At 41.9% G+C, this 18851-nt stretch overlaps 2 protein-coding genes across 3 annotated transcripts; both read right to left on the reverse strand.

Moving 5' to 3' along the window:
- Nucleotides 1–669: 669 nt before the first annotated feature.
- On the reverse strand, nucleotides 670–14390 carry kdm5ba (lysine demethylase 5Ba). 2 transcript variants are annotated; one of them, XM_088307943.1, is made up of 27 exons: nucleotides 14073–14388; nucleotides 11037–11114; nucleotides 10564–10686; nucleotides 10279–10449; nucleotides 9874–9999; nucleotides 9689–9782; nucleotides 9506–9603; nucleotides 9259–9417; nucleotides 9027–9146; nucleotides 8633–8791; nucleotides 8164–8345; nucleotides 7823–7985; nucleotides 7365–7484; nucleotides 6994–7188; nucleotides 6589–6770; nucleotides 6131–6255; nucleotides 5886–6036; nucleotides 5378–5498; nucleotides 4946–5301; nucleotides 4210–4348; nucleotides 3954–4133; nucleotides 3603–3761; nucleotides 2941–3360; nucleotides 2796–2868; nucleotides 2523–2710; nucleotides 1745–2023; nucleotides 670–1655 (listed from the first exon to the last, which is right to left on the reverse strand). In XM_088307943.1, exons 1-27 carry the CDS (start codon nucleotides 14223–14225, stop codon nucleotides 1518–1520), a joined length of 4452 nt encoding a protein of 1483 aa, XP_088164069.1. In that variant the 5' UTR covers nucleotides 14226–14388; the 3' UTR covers nucleotides 670–1517. The 2 variants fall into 2 exon arrangements, with proteins under 2 accessions (XP_088164069.1, XP_088164068.1); XM_088307942.1 differs by having other exon boundaries at nucleotides 2796–3360; nucleotides 14073–14390.
- Nucleotides 14391–15589: 1199 nt separating this feature from the next.
- rabif (RAB interacting factor) lies at nucleotides 15590–18372 on the reverse strand. The gene is made up of 3 exons (XM_088309480.1): nucleotides 18205–18372; nucleotides 17647–17808; nucleotides 15590–16021 (listed from the first exon to the last, which is right to left on the reverse strand). The coding sequence occupies exons 2-3, from the start codon at nucleotides 17788–17790 to the stop codon at nucleotides 15773–15775; spliced, it is 393 nt and encodes a 130-aa protein (XP_088165606.1). The 5' UTR covers nucleotides 17791–17808; nucleotides 18205–18372; the 3' UTR covers nucleotides 15590–15772.
- Nucleotides 18373–18851: the final 479 nt, after the last annotated feature.

The raw sequence follows: 18851 nt of genomic DNA on the forward strand, positions 1-18851 counted from the left end.
ATGTTTAGAATGGTAGCATAAACGAGACAATAGACGAGTGTGTCACAATAGAATTTCCAACCAAAGCACATGTCCAACATTGATACCATATAAAAATGTGACTAAAAATGACCTAATGATCAATTTGGGTCAATTCCCTCACAAGATGACGGACTCTAGAGTGAAATTTGGAATTTTAGTTTTTTTTGGGGTTATTTTGCTGCACCAATGCAAAAATGTCAAAACACAGGTTTGTGTACTTATGATTCAACGGAAGATCTTAAAATGACTCCAAAGTGAAAATAAATGTCTTCTAAATTTGACCATAGTAATTCTTACCAACGCCAAATTTGAATGATGTAAAAAAAAAAAAAATTAAGTATATTAAATGAGGCTTAAGAATCAGGCAAAACAAGCAATTCTCTCTGCTCCGGAAAGGATGAGCCGAACACCTGCCACCACCACTATGAACTGAAAAATTGATGCTAATTTCCCTTTCCTAATATAGTTCTTACACCTACACGCCGCAAAAATATATCCATCTAACCCTTATAGCCCGTCAGGTTGTTATGGGACTTTTCCACTCCGCAACAATTGAGGCGCTCGAAAGCAGCCTCGTTATCCCAAAACCCTATCATTCATCATTCAAAATAATTCAGCTATAGAAGAGAAGGTCAACAGGTCCAGACATTTGGGAACAAACATTTTTTTTATTTTAAATTGCAAACTGCAACATATGAATTATATTATTTAGCCAAAGGAGCAGAAAAAGGTCATACCCATGGCGAATAAATCACACAATCTGCGTTAAATCTAAATCCAACACAATATGTTCAACCTAAATCTTACAGGGAAGCTGCACCCTAAAAGAAAATGTACATTCCTTGGATGTCGGACAGTTCATTCTCATCAATTCTCACGGACAAAAGAACCCCCAAACATTCTCCCCAGTCAAAATTTAAAAAAAAAAGGGTTGTTAACTTTAAAATCAGAGAACTCTAAAGGAACAATGGTGAATATCCAACGCCCTAAACCAATCCCATTTCTGTGACCTTCCTCAACTTTGTGTTGAGAACTTTTTACCTGAACCGTTTTGTTACCTCAGATTCAAGAGGTGAATTCTTAACAGGGTTTCACTTCAACAAGGCATTCTTTTGGGATGTCTTCGCTCAGTAGAAACTGAAGTGGAATTAATGAGTTTGGTTATTGCTTTGATCAATAATATTGACTAATTTCACATTATTCAGATGCATGCTGGGGGAAAAAATGTTTGGATGTGATTTCTATTGACTTGTGGATGAAAAGTGAAAAGTCCCTGCACTGTTCATTCTGGAACGTTTTGGAGCGAATAAGCTGAAGAAGCAGCCACATGGCAAAAACAGTGACGCGCGTCTGTACTAACGTAGGAGACGAGCGATTAGCACCGTGTTCACTAAGGGCAAGCCACAAGGTAAAGGGGGCAGAGTTCAGGTGTGCACTTCCAAGTGCTGCGTGGTGAAAATCAACTGCTGATCCTTCAAAAAGTCACTTTTTGGTCTTCAGTCCCCTCTGTCAAAGTCTGGCTGTGTGCAGCTTATGCAAATATAGTCTTCCATCTCCGCTCGCTCAGCAGACAGTCCTACGCAGACCTGGTGGAACCACTGATTGCAACTGCCATCACATTGGACCCAGTTTAACTGGAAAGAAAAAAAAAAAACAAATGGGATCTTTATCATAAACAAGACAAGTGCTGTCAGTCTGTGTGCTGGTTAATTGCCAAACACACCTCGTCTCCTTCCGGCTCCCTGCACCACGGCGCAGCACACAACGAGTAGTCCTCATCCGAATCGGACGCGGATGCGGACGCAGATGCAGCAGGTTCTGACGCTGTGTGTGTGGGGGAGCAACCTCTCCTGCTTTCTTCATTCCGGTCACGTCTCCTCTTTGACTTCTTTTCGCAACATCTCTTGGCCTTCCCAGAGTGTTGAGAATCGCAACTTTCCTTGCGTCGCTTGGTCCTTTTGCTCTGAATGCTCACTGCCTCTTTGTGAATCGAGCCTCCACTCTGTGTTGACACACGACACACACCATAAACCTGATTTAACATTCCTATTGTTGCCATTGCAACTTTATTTATGTGTTCCTGCTCAGTGAATTTTTATCTCACAGTTTTTTTTAAAGGTTTATAATTATCGTAACAATATTAGCCCGTCAATGGCATTTCACTTCAACTTGAAAGTGGAAAACCATCTTGCCAGGACGACTTTATGTCAGATTTTTTTTTCCTTGCCTTGTCCATCGGCGGATGGTATCAGAAGCATCCACAAGTAGCCAATATCTTGAAATAAGGCCAGTTATCGGCCCAATGCCTGTATCGGCATTGGCCCATTCCTACTCTTAAGCATTTGAAATGCTATTCAAATGTTTTGGGATCAGATTTTGGTTATACTTATGTTTTAAACTATTAATTATACTTTTTTTGGGGAGTGTATTATTCATGGAAACCCGCTTGTCATTATCCACCACAAATAGGGGGTCCAATATAGTCCAAAACGACGCAATACCTTTTTATGGTGCTTTGTTCTCTCTATGTGCAGCTCATCATCTTCTGTACTTTTTCTACAGAGAGATCTTTGAGTGGGCAGAGGGGCCAGTTTGTACAGCAGGTATGTGTAAAGCTGCTCAGTCTCTGGAAGTGTGACCTGCAGTAGGAACCCCTCCACCATCAGCTCTTCTAACTCAGGGCCAAGTCCTGTGAAAAGGCAGTCAGGATTGGCTTCAAAATGAAAAAGAACACAAAAAAACAAGCAAGAATATACACCGTTTAAAAAACTAACCCTGGACTGGAACGCACTGGTGTTCTGTATAAAAATAGCCATTCTTTTGCGATATTCTTGATCTGTTTTTCCCCTGAAACATAAGCCGAACACAAATATAAGAAACAATATCACCACATGGCCGGATGCTAATCTGACCACTGACCATCTTTGACACTTCCTCCAGCAGCCCATCTGTACAGGCCTGCTGAACTCTGTGCTGCCACTGCACCGTCCGCTCGATGAGGAAACGCAACGCGTCTCCCTCAGGCAGTCGGACCCGAATCCTCTGCAGTGAGGCCAGCAGCGGCAAGACCTTGTCCAGGGGTGGCTTTCTTGAACGCTGGCAAAAGGGGCAAAGCCAGACTTGGCCATATTTGAGGTCCGCGGTCGCTACAATGCACCCACTGTGGAAAAGCTCGCGACAGAGCTCGCATTGCACCATGGCCCCCGAGGGCGCCTTATGGCAAACACAAACACTAAGTGCACAACAGTTCTCAGCAGGAAGAAGCTTGGACTCGTTCGAAGCCCTCAGAGCCAACAAGGTCTCCATTTCCTTGTCTCGGACGTCGTCAAGGGTGGCCATCTATGACAAGATTTTGTCGTTTATATTATTTACAGCGCTAATGTTATAGGCCAATTAAATTTCAGTCAAATATTAAACGCAGCATATTTGCTAAACACAAGCATTTAACAAAATTGTCTGGGCTCGAGCTTAATGTAGAGAAAAAAAAAACAATACAATTAGCTAGCAACGTAGTATTTAACGCAGCTAAGCTGACAATAGAACAAAATAGTTATTCCATATATATAAGAAGCGTCACTTACAGCAGAGGCAGAGTTTTTGCTTTCCGAAAGAGCCTTTTCCACATCGTAGAGCGAGTCCAGCTTTACAGGGGATCTCTTACTATTCTGCGTTCCCTCTTTTGTTTTTTTATTTCTTGACCCATGAAGCCCAGCTCCTACATCACATTTCGGGCACAGTACCTGCATATTCAAAACCAAAAAAATAAAACTATTATAATTATTGCTTCGTCGACTATGTCACAAGAAAAGTCCTAAATTATAACGGTAAATAATAAAAATATTCCATTTTCGAAGTTGGAATAATATTTAGTGTGGCTCAGACGGGGGGAAAAACAACTGAAAATCCAAACAATATAAAAACACTTGACATACCTCCAAAAGAGAAAAAGGTGAATTTTTGAGCAGGAATGTTTTCGCAGCGCTTTCCTTCCAGGTCTGCACATCGCTGACCAGAGCTTCCAATCGACTGAGAGGCTCTAGTCTCACTGGGATACCCTCTGCTCTGAGAACCAGCTCAGAGAGGCTTTCGAGCACGGGGATGCGCCCCCCGAGCTGCAAAGCATGCAACGGCAACATTTAGATGGCCAGCCAAGTTGCACTCAAATTTGTCATCCAATGTCCATTTTACCTGGAGTGCATCAGCTTCATGAAGCCACTTCTTGGCCTTGACCACAACGTCCTTCAGCTGCAGGCAGTTTGGCAGATAAGCGGGAATGTTTTCCATTTCTTGTGCAGCAGCTTCAATTGTTTCTATACTATGATACGGACTGTGAAAAGACACACAAACATGTTCAATAATATCAAGTCATATACTGAATACATTTCCAACACTTTCTTCTCCTCAACTGGTTTATATCAAATGTCATCAGAACACAGCATTTGTGATTAAAGATTAGGAAGTTTCTTCTGTTTTCTCTGCTGAATAGCATGCAAGTGGTGGCGCAACATAATAAAATGTGCAAAGTTAGCCAGGAGGTGTTCAAAGACGATCGGAATGAACATAGCGCTTCCAATTGACAACTTGATATCTTGGTAAGCGATCAGCTCAAAGAGAAAATGAATAATACTATGAGGTCCAAAAGGGAAGAACTATGTTACAAATGAATTTGCTTTTTTTCTGCTCAATTCAGAAAGCAATTATTAAGGCTTGCATATGAAACCTACATGAGTCTTTTCTTGTTAGACAGGAAAGTAAGCTAGACCTAGAAATGAAATAATGCATATAAAACTTTTGCCTAAAAATTATTAATGTGTGAAATATTTGATAAGTAGCCTCCAGATATAAAAGCCAACCCGCAGCTTTTCAATGACTGCAAACCTAATATGTTTTATCTTTGGAAACATAAGTAAGTCTTTGTCCTCACCTGGCCTTCATGAGGCCGAGCATTCGCTCCTCCAACTGCTCCGACACCGTCAGGAGCTCTTGCAGACGAGCCATGGCTCTCTCCACAGAGCTGTGAGGGGCTAAACCCACCCCTTGGTCGATCAACCTCCTCATGGTATCCAGGCAGAGGTTGTCAGGCCTGTTGTTGGCTTGCTTCACAGTCTCCAGCCAGCGGGCCTGCTCCAGCCTCTCCCTGAGCAGAGGCAGCTGAGGCAGCTCAACGTCAAGGCCCAAGCTCAGATCGAGCAGTTCCTGAAGCTCGACCGAGTCAGGAGACTCATCAGAGAGAAGCTTATCGCCGCGCATTTGGAAGTCGTCAACCCTTGTCAGCAGGTCCTGAAAGGTACATGCAGATGTGATTAGGTTTTAATCTTAAAGACAGTCAAGCGCTACAACGTAAATGGTTAAACACCTTCAGTAAAGGTGCCTGTCTGATGTTACACGGCAGGCTGTCCAACTGTTGGACAAAGGAGCGGAGCTCCTCCACAGTCAACTCATTCTGGCTTTGAGACTTCCCTCCACAAGAGCGATACCTGCAATGGTATAAAAAAGACAGAATGACACAAGCTTCGGAGGGACAGATAAAAAAAATAGTGGGAAAAAATTAATTAAAAATCACATCCGGGTAAAACATAATACGCTAGTGTGTAGAGGTAGCACAAATATGATCCAAATTCCAGTGATGATAGAAGTTGTGCAGCCTCTATCGACCTCTACATGTAGCCACAACCCAGCAGAGGTCATGACTATCTAAAGAAAATTATAATTTTTTTTTTACAAATTTAAATACCATACTAAATCAAAGAGGCATTGTGCTCCTTGATTTATTGTTAATGTCTAAAGGTAGTATTTTCGGGTTATGATTGGTCTACTCCGTCATGTGACTTCACATTAAAATCATATCAGCACACCACGAGTACCTCGTCTGCCTCTTCCCATTGAGAAGTTGCTGGGCCACCACAGCGACTTTATCAGCTTCCACAGCAACAACACGCAGCTGATCCAAGAGGGTGGTTTGTGGGAACCCTTTGGTCTCGGCCTGCTCCACCAAGCTGTGAAGCTCTTCCAGACCTGAGCAGACAAAGACCAACCATCCTTTTAGCGCATCAAAACCATCACGAAAATTGTGACTAGAATAAGATGACTGTTTTTGAATTAATTTCACCTCTTTTGTTGTTTTCTTTCTTCTCCAGAATGCCCTGAACAGCAGACAGCCACTCCTTGTAGGACTCGGCACGCAGCTTCACCGCTGCCATCATGGGGTATAACCCTTCCAGTGTAAATTTGTAACTTGGGAAAAAGTAAGACAGGAGATTAAAAGGCAGTCTTCGAAAGTAGCATTTCCATTAATTAACATATTGGTCGAGAAATTTGAATTATTTTTACTTTCTTCCCTCAATAATGGTGTAATTTCATTCCTTAATTACAGGGCAACTTTAAAATACTTGCAGAAGCAACTACGTTGGCTCAATTTAGGTTCATTCTATATTGTTTGTAGGGAAAATATTTGTTTTTTGCATGTTTGTTTTCTGACCTGAGGCAACAGGTTGCTGATTGAAGGTAAAAAAAAAAAAATAAATAAAAAACAACCACATCCAGTCGCTGTGTCGACTGAGCACTCACTCGAGTATTAAGTTGCTAAGTGGACAGGAGCACAGGTCCTGGGCGTGGTACAGGCAGACCACCTTGCCGGGACTGCAGACGCAAGTGATGCCAGACAGGTAGCAGGTGGTCCAACACTTGCAGCACTGACGCGCCTCATCGGGGAGCAGCTCATAATCTACTTGCCGTGTTTGCACCACACCCTGGGGATACAGATTCACAGTCATTAGAGCAGAAGAAGACCAAATCAGCTGTGGGGGGGGGGGGGGGGGGGGGGTGCAGGTGTGTGTGGACCGAGAGTGCGATAAACACAATGTGTTAAATGTAGCGCGTTTCCTTAAGAAGGAAGTTCCTGTTTCATTCTACGTTGGTACGACGAGATTCATTTAGCACAATTAGTTCTATACAGAACGCTAAACTCCTCACCATTTTGTTGATCTTGTCTCGAAGTTCCTCTTCCTCTTGGAGCATGGCGGCCATCTCCTTGTGCACGGCGGAGGCCAGTTCTACATCCACTGTATCTGCCTTGAAGGCCATGTTGCAGACCATCTCGTCGTGGGAGAAGACGCAGTATCGGTTCAACTGGCGATAGTGTTTCACACAGCCTCGGCCAACGGGCATCTAACAAGAAATTGTCAGTAAAGTAAGACGCTGTTATTTTCAGTTTAATCATTGACTGATGTTTACATTATTGTTGCTGTCGAGGCACTGTAGGGTCCTCTGGACATCTTGACAGAAGAAAGGTTAAACACCAAGTCCTAATTAAATGACAGTATTGCACCTGGTGAATGCCTTACCCAGTCCATGGTGCAAAAGTTGACCGCCTCAGCAAAGTTGAAACCTTGGTTGAATCCACTGTGGTACGCTCTGGGGAAGGTGATGACAAACTCTCCCGCACATTGGTTTGTGCGATAGATCTATAGTTAGAACGCAAGAAAGATGGGAGGGGTGCTTATTGGAATTGTTTATTTCGATGCTCATTGGGTGTGCCTGCGCTATTTAATACCAACCAATACATTTGAGACAGTCAAGAGAGATTTAAATGGAAACAAATGTCAACTCTTTCAATTGTAGTTTGCAGCAGCATAGGACTGCACGGAATGATATTCAAACATGAACCAAATATGAGCATCTCAGTAATAATAACCTTCATTTTTTGTTAAGTGACTGCATACTTCAGATTTGTCTGAGACCTGTCACACTTCCTACTTTGATGTGGGGATTAAAAATTGTGACGCAACCCTGAGCTAGTTACCGGGACGCCGTTGTTCATCAGCGTGTTGGGATTCATGATGGTGACGAGTTGATGAAGGAGGTCTGGCTGCGACTGAAATAGTTCAGGAGCTAGTTTTTTCATGACCCCTTCCAAGTGCTCTGCAGCATAAGCTGGTGCCCCATACCAGGTCTTTGGCTCCCCCCTGCACAATGCAAAAAAAAAAAAAAAAAACATTGTTAGCAGTAGACAGACAATTCATGTTGCATTCATTTCAGAAACATTGCCTCGTGAAAAGGATACAAAAGTATGCAATTAATAATTTATCTTAAAAAAAAAAAAATCTTCAGCTCCACAAGACACGCTGTTCTTTGAAAGTGTACCAGTGAAGGTAGTTGATGGAGTAGCTCCAATGGTCCTCAATATGCCAGCAGAAGGAGGAGAAGCACATGCCCACATAGAGCCAGGGTAACTTCATTCCACAGATGTCGGCTGTGATGTGAGTCAGCACCGAGGCATCCAGCACAGGCATGTTGTTAAGATTCCAACCGCTTGTTAAGTAATGCTGTAAAACAAAACATGTCTCAAAACTATGGCTCAGCCCACCTGACAGCAGTTTGAAAGTTGACACAATGGTCGTGGTCATTTTCTCGCGACCAGTGAGAAATGTTGCGTGTAGCCTCGCACCACTCCATTCAAAGACTAAAATTTGACATTATTACAGATAACACCAAGTTCAAATTCTGATCTTTCCAAAGGTATTGTGGGAGATACCACTACGGAAGGGAAATGTTATACAAATGCATATGGAGTAGTAGAGAGCATCATCGTCATAGTAACTACAGCTTGTACCTCGTCCTCAGGAGACACTTCGAAATGGCTGTTCTTCACGGGGAAACCACTCCCAAATTCCTTGGAGGCAATGTCTGCTCCATATTCCACAGTCACATCCTCTTCGACCGTGCTGACAAGACGCCAAAACTCCTTCTCCACCAGCTCCGTCGGAACCATCTACAACATTCAGAAATTCACATCATCTGGGAATGACACTAGGAGAGTTTATATCGAGGGTGGCAAAAAAAATAAATAAACCCTTTCTCAACAAGGGTTCTAAATGATAACATGCTATGCTTTGTTCCTGACCAATGGCCGCTACCGGTTTTACTTACAATTGTCACTGTAATTTGCGTGTAATTGTGCAAACAGAAAAGCAGACAAGACAGCACTAGCAAGGATCCCCACTCACGTGAACGGGCATGTTGAAATAATCCGACTTAAAGGAATCGGCCATGTCTCCAAAGGTTTGCAGCGTGTAGCTCCTGCTGGCCTGCTCGAAGCCAAAAGCGACCTGAGGTTTGCCGCATTCCTGCAAAATAAAGACAAAACACATTTTTTAATATACTCGGATTTGTTTCCACTCATAAGAAGTGTACTGCAAGAGGATTTGGCTCCCCAAGGGTCGAGAGCATGCGCCTCACCTGCGCTAGGCACTTGGGGCATCTCCAGTCTCCTTTGGGAACTTCATAAAGTGGGGGGATCAGACAAAAGATGTGATAGCTGTCATCACAGCCGTCACACAACAACAGCCGGTCCTCCTCATTTCCATTGTGACACACGAGGCACATGTATTGCTCCACCTGAATAATCGGAAGAAGACATTTGCTTTAGAACAATTTAAAAAAAAGAAATAATGTGGTCATTGTGGGTACATTACAACGTACTTACTTTACTTGTTGTACCATTTTTAATGATATTTAAGACGTTTTCTTCACAACCTTCTGTAACTTTAAATTCCACGGTCTCCTCTTTCACTGACATGCTCACTGAAACACGATTGAATTAACAATGGGCGGGTTTGAAGCGTCACCATTTACAAGTGTTGACGACATTACAAGTCCTTGCTCTTACTGGGATCTGGTTTGGCAACATATGTTCCCATTCGCCTCCTGAGATTAGGACGATTCTTGCGAACTTCCCCAGCTTCGCTTTTAAAGTAGCCTCTCTGCAGAGTTGTGTAATGTAAGAAAAAGGAAACGTGACCCCAAAGGGGAAGAGGAGACGCTAAACCGACAAGAGTGGCAGACCACACTCACTTCAGCTCTCATCCGTTTTGCACGGCGAGCGATGCTGCAGATCTCCTGAGGCTGCACAGACTGGCGCTGCGGCAGGTCATGTGGGGTGTACACCTTATCTTTTGTGTCGTTGGTCAAGGTGGCTCTCTGCAAAGACAGATGTTGGATGGCAGAAGGCAATGAATATAAAAGGTGACCCTGATGCAGAAAAATTAACGTTTAGTTTTCAAATGAGTTACCCTCGATCCAATAGTGTAGAAACACATACTGTACTAGATTGTAGTTTATAACACGGAAAGCACTAATACTAAATCTTACATCCAGGAGGAAAAAACGACAAAGAAAAAGCCAAAGTACTTAATAAATGACAGCCTTCACAAAACTAAACATGGCCACAACAAAGAACAACAATTAGGTGGGACGTACAGGCTGATTGTCTCCGGTCTGGAATAGGTTATATGGGTAGAGGATGCGCTCATAATGCGCCCGCAGATGAGAGCCCACGGCCTTGCCTGGAGCAAAGCCCATCTTGACGGATATTTTAGTCCAGCGCCGCTCTCTGCAGACGGCATCGAAACCTCCCTCCTCATTCACGAGCTGAACAACAAAGTACCAAATGTAGTCACTTAGGAGATTTGTAGGCATGTAAGGCAACTTTCACATTTGTGTGTGTGTGTGTGTGTTGGGAGGAAATGCACAATTTGCAGACACCTTGTTGAGCTGGTAGAGATCTAAACTCTTTCTTTCCAAGTGAGGGATTTTCAGAGTACATCCTTGAAGCTCCCAAAACTTTGCTATTTGATCCAGAAAGTTCAGCTTCACTCTCGTCTGAGCCTAAAAAAAAACATCAAACAACTCCAATTTGTAAAAGCACCAAGTTGTATGGGGCATGAAAAAAAAAAGTTTTTAAAGACGTACAAGCACAAATAATATTGCCAAAATGACCCAGAAGAAAAACCGCAACAAACACACTTCACAGCCAGAAAGTCAGATGAGGCTTGATGACATCACATCCGCCTTCTTAGTGATTTCGCTGTCACGCGGTGCCCGACCGAAAAATTTTCAAAGCGTAACGCTAAATCAATGATATGTATCCATTCTGAGAAAACGTTCATTTTGACATAGATATTTGATTGTTTAATACAAAATATTGATAGAAATTGTGTCCCATACACTGAACATACCTCCAACTCATTGAGCCTTTGAATTCGTGGTGTGAATTTCAATCTTTCAACATCACAGGCAAATGGTGGCTGCCATTCCTAGAATGAAAACAAGAAAATAATGAAAATTACATGAAAATAAAACGCCTAACATTTTGCATGTCTCATTTGATTTTTTTTTCTAAAGACTACAACTACGAGGCTGTGTGAAGAATGAGCCTATTGTTTTTTTTTTTGTTTTGCTAGAGTAAATAAGTGGAACAATTTCGTCGTGAGCACTTGCTGAACACGCAAAAGTTAAAATTCCTTTTGGTAAATGAGGTTATCAGAACACAACAAGCTGCTGACAGCACCGGGAGTATTATATCTGCATCACCAACATATCTTAGACTAAACCACACAACTTCCTGTAAAATGTCACAAATCTGTTGCTGGGACCAAGTTAGGAAGATAACTTCAGTTTCATATGAAAATGAAGTTTCATATGAAAATGCTACACATACCGTATGCCCCTGCACTAATTTTACCCAAATACTTAACAGTGCAAAGATATTATATTGCAAACCTAATTGATGTTTCACCTGGTGTGCGTCAGTCAATATGATTTGATTTATTGAATTCATTTCTTCTTTGGAATATTCATTACATGTAATAAATAATATATTATTAACATAAAGTTGGGGAAGTTTTGTGAGACATGTACAGCAAAAAACGCGGGTCATAGTGACTGAAATTTCTACGTGTGTTCTAATCCAGGTAGCCGAAATGCTCCTATACGGCTGACTAAGAAGAGTTTGAGGGGGCACAATTCCAGGGTTACAATGTTCTGCCCCTCCACTCTGCATAGTTGAAATAGTAGTCACAGTTTAGAATTCACTCTGGTCAGATGACAATCACTGGAAAAAGTAGTCACATGACATGCAGTAGGAGGCAGGCTCAATAATTGATATTCAAACTACGGTTATTGTTTTTAATTTACAGAATTATAAATAATACAATGTTTGATGGCTCTGCAATTTCATATGGCTGAATCTAGTCTGGACGAGTTGGAAATCACGTGTCACTGCTTTGCCATTTCAAAGGCAACGATATTTAAGGTAGCTATTTTTACCAAGGAAAAACTCTTTTTTGTAGATTATGGGGTGAGAAAGGGCGTCTCTGCAGTTGGGTGACTTGGCTGTGCTGCTACAAAAAAAGCAAACACACCCATAAATATGTGCAGCCAGGTGGCAAGCGGTCTACGACCTGTGGTTGAGGAACTATGACTTGAGTGTCATGCCTTTCGGTTTTGACTCATGATTTGCATGTTAAATTTGTTTGATTGTTGAGTGAACTCTTTCATACATTGAAGCATGGCTCTCAATGTATGGTCACAGAAAAAAAGGTGGGGAACCTTTAGTTTCGCTAATAACTCTGTTTAAAAAGGCCTACAAAATGTTTGTCAAAACAGACATATTTCGGACCACAAGGTACACAAATAATGACACCATGAAATAAATTTCTTGATCTTACGCCTAAAACATTCAGATGACAGCCAAAACACAACATGGCTTCCAAAGTTCTGCCTTCACAAAGACACTTGTAGTTTGCAATGGTTTTCTAATACATATAAAAACCCTCTCATGAAGCTATAAATTGACAAATATTAGTCAGACACTGAAAGGAACTGTCAAATGCACCGTGCAAGTGCACCTAATGCTGCGGCCTGTGAGTGTATATCATTTTAAACACTAACTTGCACTGAGTAATTTAAAGTAACAACCCAACAACGACAAACACATTGTCGTTGCATAACATTTTGAAAACCATTCCATGCAGGCTACTTGCATCAAGGCCTCAGTCCTATATTATGTATACACCCAACACTCCTGTAAATGAGCTAATAAAGGGACATTTGATAATCCTTTGATGGCACCAATCGATCCAACACAGTTTTCCCAACTGACTAACAGAACAATACATTTGTTGACTAATCAACACTAAACCAGCCATTTCCTGGTGTCAGCTCATGGAAATTATTCCATTTGACGGTGAAACACTTGCCATTCAGGCCTCCAAATAAACACTAACTACGTTCACACCCTGGACATTGTTATTTATGCATTCGATGAAAGCAACCGCGTGCATGTTTGTGTATTTATTTCAGTGCCAATTTGGGCCTTTATTTCATTAGTAGGCTAATGAGGTGTGGACACACCCTTGACAAAGCTATGGCTTTTGCCAAACGCGATGGATGACGAAAAAAGCTTAGCTAAATAACCTGAAAGATGAGGTCGGGCTGTGTTCAAAGAGTCAACATTTGCCCAATAATCAAGTTAAGCCAAGTGCGAGTGACGCTACATTTATCATCCAGTTGGAACAAAGTAAGCAAGCTACTAGACAAAAATATACGCGATACGCACTTCTGAAAATAAAAATGGACCAAAGCAATGTTTTGCAGGATATTTTAATAGTAACGAGGGGGGACTATTTGTTTAAAAAAACGATGAACAGTGCAGCCTTTGTGATCAAGCGTCCTTTCTCTCCATAAACAGTTGGTCCCACAGCACGTAGCGATGCCAGGACCGTCGCTTTACACCGGACAGGCGATTCTTATAAACTAAAACAACACTGGCCAAATCCATCGGATTGAGATGAACAAACAAATATTTTAAAGCAGTAGCTGCCAAGATACTGTAAAAAAAATGACGACAGTCCAGTAAGATCACTTTGCTTTAATGTAAACAACATCAATGTGTATTAAAAAAATGAAGCCTTTTAATTCTATTTTTTAACGATCATAATATTGTGGCCGAATGTTCGACAGTTTGAGACGTCGAATTTTAATTTCCACTTGGATGTTTATGTGCGTTGAAAGGCTCGGTGAGCGGTTACGTTTGAAGGTTAGCAAACAGAACGCACAGCTAGCTGACAATTCAACTCTCGAGCCCCCACTCCGCCATGTTGAAAGCTGTCTTAAAAAAACACAACTTTGACTGCGACTTGACGCTCTTGCTTGGCCAGGGGCACACGCCGAGCTTTCCGGGGGTAAAATGGCAAATATTAAAGGAGGCTCACCGGTGGCGGTCGGACTTTACAGATGCCAGTTTTCTCTGCAATGGGTCGTATTTTGTTGATGTACGCAAAAGGGTCAGCAAATTCCTCCCAGCTGGGCTCAAAAACAGGACACTCCGGGGGAGGAATGAACTCATTCAGCTGAGGTTGAGTCATTCTTGCATCTTCGTTGTGATGCTCGTTCAGTGATGCCTGATGAGTTGCTCACGCTCAATTTGTTCGCTTTGTAATCCAGATTTCAGTCCGTATCCATTCTCCACTCATTCAACTCAAAGGCGAATTATCTAGTTGGAAGCGATAGGGTGACCAAGAGTTGTGTGCTTCCGCTCCTAAAAGTAGACACCAAGAAATGACTTGTTACGAGCGTTTTCGCAGTCCGAAAAACGCAACAATCATACATAGATCCAACTTTTACGTATCGTTTGTATAATTTAAATTATGTTAATGCACATTTATAATACGGATTCGAATAGTAACATAAAAACGTCAAGTAACTCGGGGAGCTTGGATCGTATACTTTAAACGTCACTTAAGGTTATTTCTAAACCGTACGAAATGAACTTTAGCGAAGTTTACTCTTGCTTAGTTCTTTGTACGCATCATATTTCTATTTAAGGATTATTGGTTCCGTGGTTTAGTTACAGGCGATTACTCCCCTGTTGTATGTGTTTGATTTACCCACCACGAGACCTGGCGGCGTCGTTGTTTTATGGAAAAAGTGCAATTGGTTGGCTAGGCACCGTCTAACTCCGCCCGGCTGGACCGAAATAATGAGAACGCTACATACATGTTACACAAATCGAACCCACCCACCATATCAATCCGCTTCGACCGGATCTTTGTTTTTAAATGGTCTAGAGGAGTCCACCGATTGGTAGGTACACCCCACAGTACTGCTGCTTCTTCTAATATTTAAATAGGAATTTGTTTAAATACCTGGAGGCTATTCATGCCTTATCAGTTTATAAATTATTTTGTAATATCCAACATGTTAAGCATGGAAAGTTTATTGTGTCATTAATTCCCCAGTGACATATAAATTGAAACACATTCTACTCAGATCAAATGCCACTTTCATTCAGTTGATTCCTTTAATCAGCTGCCCGTGTGGTCATCTGTTGCAGACAAGCCTGAGCTCGTCTTCTTGCAGCCAATTGGTGGGATTCATCCAAATGGGCGTAAACTAACCTTTTGATTGACGGTATCGCAGCAGCCAAACGACAACAATGAATGACCACAAATTCAGACGAAAGCTTTAACGGCTATGACGCTGAAATGACGACCCCAAGTGGTATACAGTCTACTCTACACCTTAAAAAAATAAATACAGGAAGTATTTTTTTCAGATTCGAAATGTTCCATCTTACAGCAGTAGCCTGACAGCTCAATATGACAAAACTGAGAGCCAAAAAACAGCCATCAACACACCATGAGCTACAACATCATGATCAAATACACAACGGCGTGCCAGCGCTGTAATAAATGTTCAGGTTACGCACAAGACACCATTTTAAAGTGGAGAAAGTTTTATATTTTTATTAAAGCACAACAATGATACAATGTGTGAGAAATGAAAACAGTATTGATATTATATTATGAATCCAATGTGTGTTTTTTTAAGGGTCAGCACAGAAGGTCGAGCCATCCCGCACACACACTGTATTTAGTTTACAATTTCTTCTGCGTTTCATTATGCCTTAAAACTAGGCATGATTCACTCGGTCTATTGCAACATAGTAACCTATCTTATCATCCAAACAGTGCCAGCCAATGGGTCCGATCTCACAGTCCGCGCAGATGAGATACTTGATTCTCCCGACGTCATTAGTGAAGCCCACATTCTCAAAATCAAACATATCCCCCACTAACCAGTGGGTGGTCAGTGTGTCCCTGTCCACTGAGCCCTCCGTGGCACTGATGCTGCTCTTTTTACGCATGGATGGTAGGATAAGCTGAAATGAGAAAACAACACAGTCACAATCAACAGTTGGGCATAATGAGCATGGATTTGTGAAAAGGTAGCAATGACTTCACAAAATGACTTCAGAATGAGAGACAGTTTGTCCTTAGGCAAGACGTGACAAAGTCGTTGTAATTTTAGCCTTAAAAGCCACACCAACTTGGATTAGAAATTTTTAAAAAATTCAAAAAGTGATTGATGTGTAGATTCTGAGGTTTGATCCGAGATGTTTCTCAAAAATAAGGCATTTGCTATTTAGAAATGACAGACACCGCCCACCCCCCCCCTTTGGGGGATGCAAATTATTCGGACAATTGATCTAATTCTATGGGAAATTGTCACAATACTCGGCTCACATTTTAGTACTCGCAAATCAAAGCAGAAAAAAAATGTCAAGAATGTTGGCTTTTATCTTGAAAAACTTCAAGGTCACTTGTAATCATAGGCGCTGTATAACCAAACATGGTAATACGTGGGATACTTTGTAGTCGAAGGACATCCCCAAATTAAGAGTTTATCACAACAGCCCTTCACAGCAGTAACCTTCACTTGCTAGTTGTCATGGATCTCTCTGCCTTCACTTTAGTTTTTTCATAAATGAAAACAAACTACCACCGACTGGGCCATTGAAGACTAATCCAATACTTCTCCTTCAAAAAGTCCTGTGTTGTTCCTCAGTAACAGTAAGAGACTTTGCAACATGGTATCAACCAACTGGTAGCGTTTGTTAGATTAGACTTTGCCAGAAAACACCCAAAAAGCCTTGAATGTTTTGGACTCATATTCTTTAAACAGATAAAATCAAGGTCATTTTGTATCAGAATGATGGGAAGGGGAAAAACGTGGACAATATGGAGGAGAAAGGAAGAACTCATGATTCAACGCAAGCCGCTTCATGTGTCAAACTTTGTGGGGGCATGGACTTAGCTGTGGCTGTGTTAGAGGAGTTGACCAGTTGTTTCTTTACCTATGATGACCATTATTTCATCCAAGTTTTTCTGTGCCATTTCCAATGAGTCACAAAGTGCCCTCAGAGTTGTCCAACGTGATCTGGACAGATAGCCTTGAGGTGCTGAGTGATGCTTTGACTAAAAATTGTGATTGTTTCGTTCTTATCTGAGGGCGATAAAAGCTGAAGTGTGAGAACAGATTGTCAAAAAGCTTGTAGAGCTTCCCAACCCAGCTCCAGTTGATAAATATTTAAGTATTTTCAGCTTGCTCCTTCAGGAATCACTACAGGAGTCAGGCACAGGATTTATTAAGACGATTTAATAACATAAACCATTAATTGTCACTCACTAAGCAAAATTATTTTTTTTAATTTGCCTTGTGTTTGTTTCCAAAACGTGACTGCAAACAAAACTTAATGATTGCCCTAACTGCTTCAGACATTTGGACTCGTGCAATTTCGGTGGTTTGGCTCCAAAGGTCATATAGCAGGGATCTCTTCCTCCGGTCCACTTGTGAGCGCCTATCCAGCCTGTCTTATATGATACCATGTTCCAACACACTTGATTCAAATAATCAGCTCATCAGCAAGCTTTGCACAAGCCTGATCACGATCCTGATCATTTGAATCACAGTGCATGTAACATAGAAGTACCCCAGCCAGGTTACCTCTTTCTCTGCGAACACAGCCATTCCCGGGGACAGCACCTTGGATCCGCATCTTTGGCAAAGAACAGACTTGCTGTTCTTCCCGTCCTCAGAAACGAGGTCGGACCGGTCCACGCCGTCTTTATTCTGTGTATTGTGGTCCATCTCGAGGTCTAAAACTCACTTTGACAGACAAGAACAATTCAGTGTAGGGCGTGGCTTTCACGTGCAGCATATGCACACACTGAAAAAAGTCAGTAGTTCTTTTTTTTCTGCGTCCTCCTGCACTATTCTCTACAGTATCCATTAGACGGTGATCCGTTTCAGCACAAATTTGCAAGCGTGAGATGTCGTAGACAACAGTTAAAGTTGACAGAGACAACATGAATTATCACCGTTCCGCACAAGCCATAAAAACATCAATGGACAAATATCCTAAGATATCGTTGTTCTTAAAACAATCGCGGTATCACTTTGAATTCGTTCCATCGCATTTACATAGTGTATGCAAACGCTACGATCAAGTAATATACAAAAGTGCTAAATCGTCACACTATTCTTAAACATTGAAATACGTACCTAAGAAAATTGGGAAAAAGATGACCGTACTATGACGTAAAAAATGAGAGATTAGCTAAAGCAAGCAAAGCATTCTGACCGGTCTCGGACTCAAACGTCCTGTCACTAAACGAGCTCGTTCGGAAAAAAAATCCAATTGATTGTTAGTTCCGGTGCTACAAACACGTTCGAGAGTTTCATACCATATGTATTCAACTACGACTTCTAGGTAAAGTACAATCACCGCCTGGATGAAAAAACAGAAAACATCTAGGGAAAAAAAAATAAAATAGGGTGTAATAGTTGTGACAAATGCAATATTCTACATCGCGCCCAGTAAGGGATTAGCTCAGTGGTACACCCCTCGCTTACCATGCGAGCGGTAGCAGGTTCGATCCCTGCATCCTCCAATCTTTTGGGAATAAATATGAAATTGATCAGAATAAAGACATGAAATTGATCAGAATAAAGACATAATACCATCCATCATCTGTACCGCTTCTCCTCACTAGGGTCGCGGGGGTGCTGGAGCCTATCCCAGCTATCTTCGGGCAGTAGGCGGGGGACACCCTGAACTGGTTGCCAGCCAATTGCAGGGCACACAGAGACGAACAACCATCCGCACTCACACTCATACCTAGGGGCAATTTAGAGTATTCAATCGGCCT

This window comes from Idiotropiscis lumnitzeri, chromosome 11 (assembly GCF_059441095.1).
Source record: "Idiotropiscis lumnitzeri isolate Australia: NSW breed Sydney's pygmy pipehorse chromosome 11, RoL_Ilum_1.0, whole genome shotgun sequence".
In the NCBI taxonomy this organism is placed as follows: Eukaryota; Metazoa; Chordata; class Actinopteri; order Syngnathiformes; family Syngnathidae; genus Idiotropiscis; species Idiotropiscis lumnitzeri.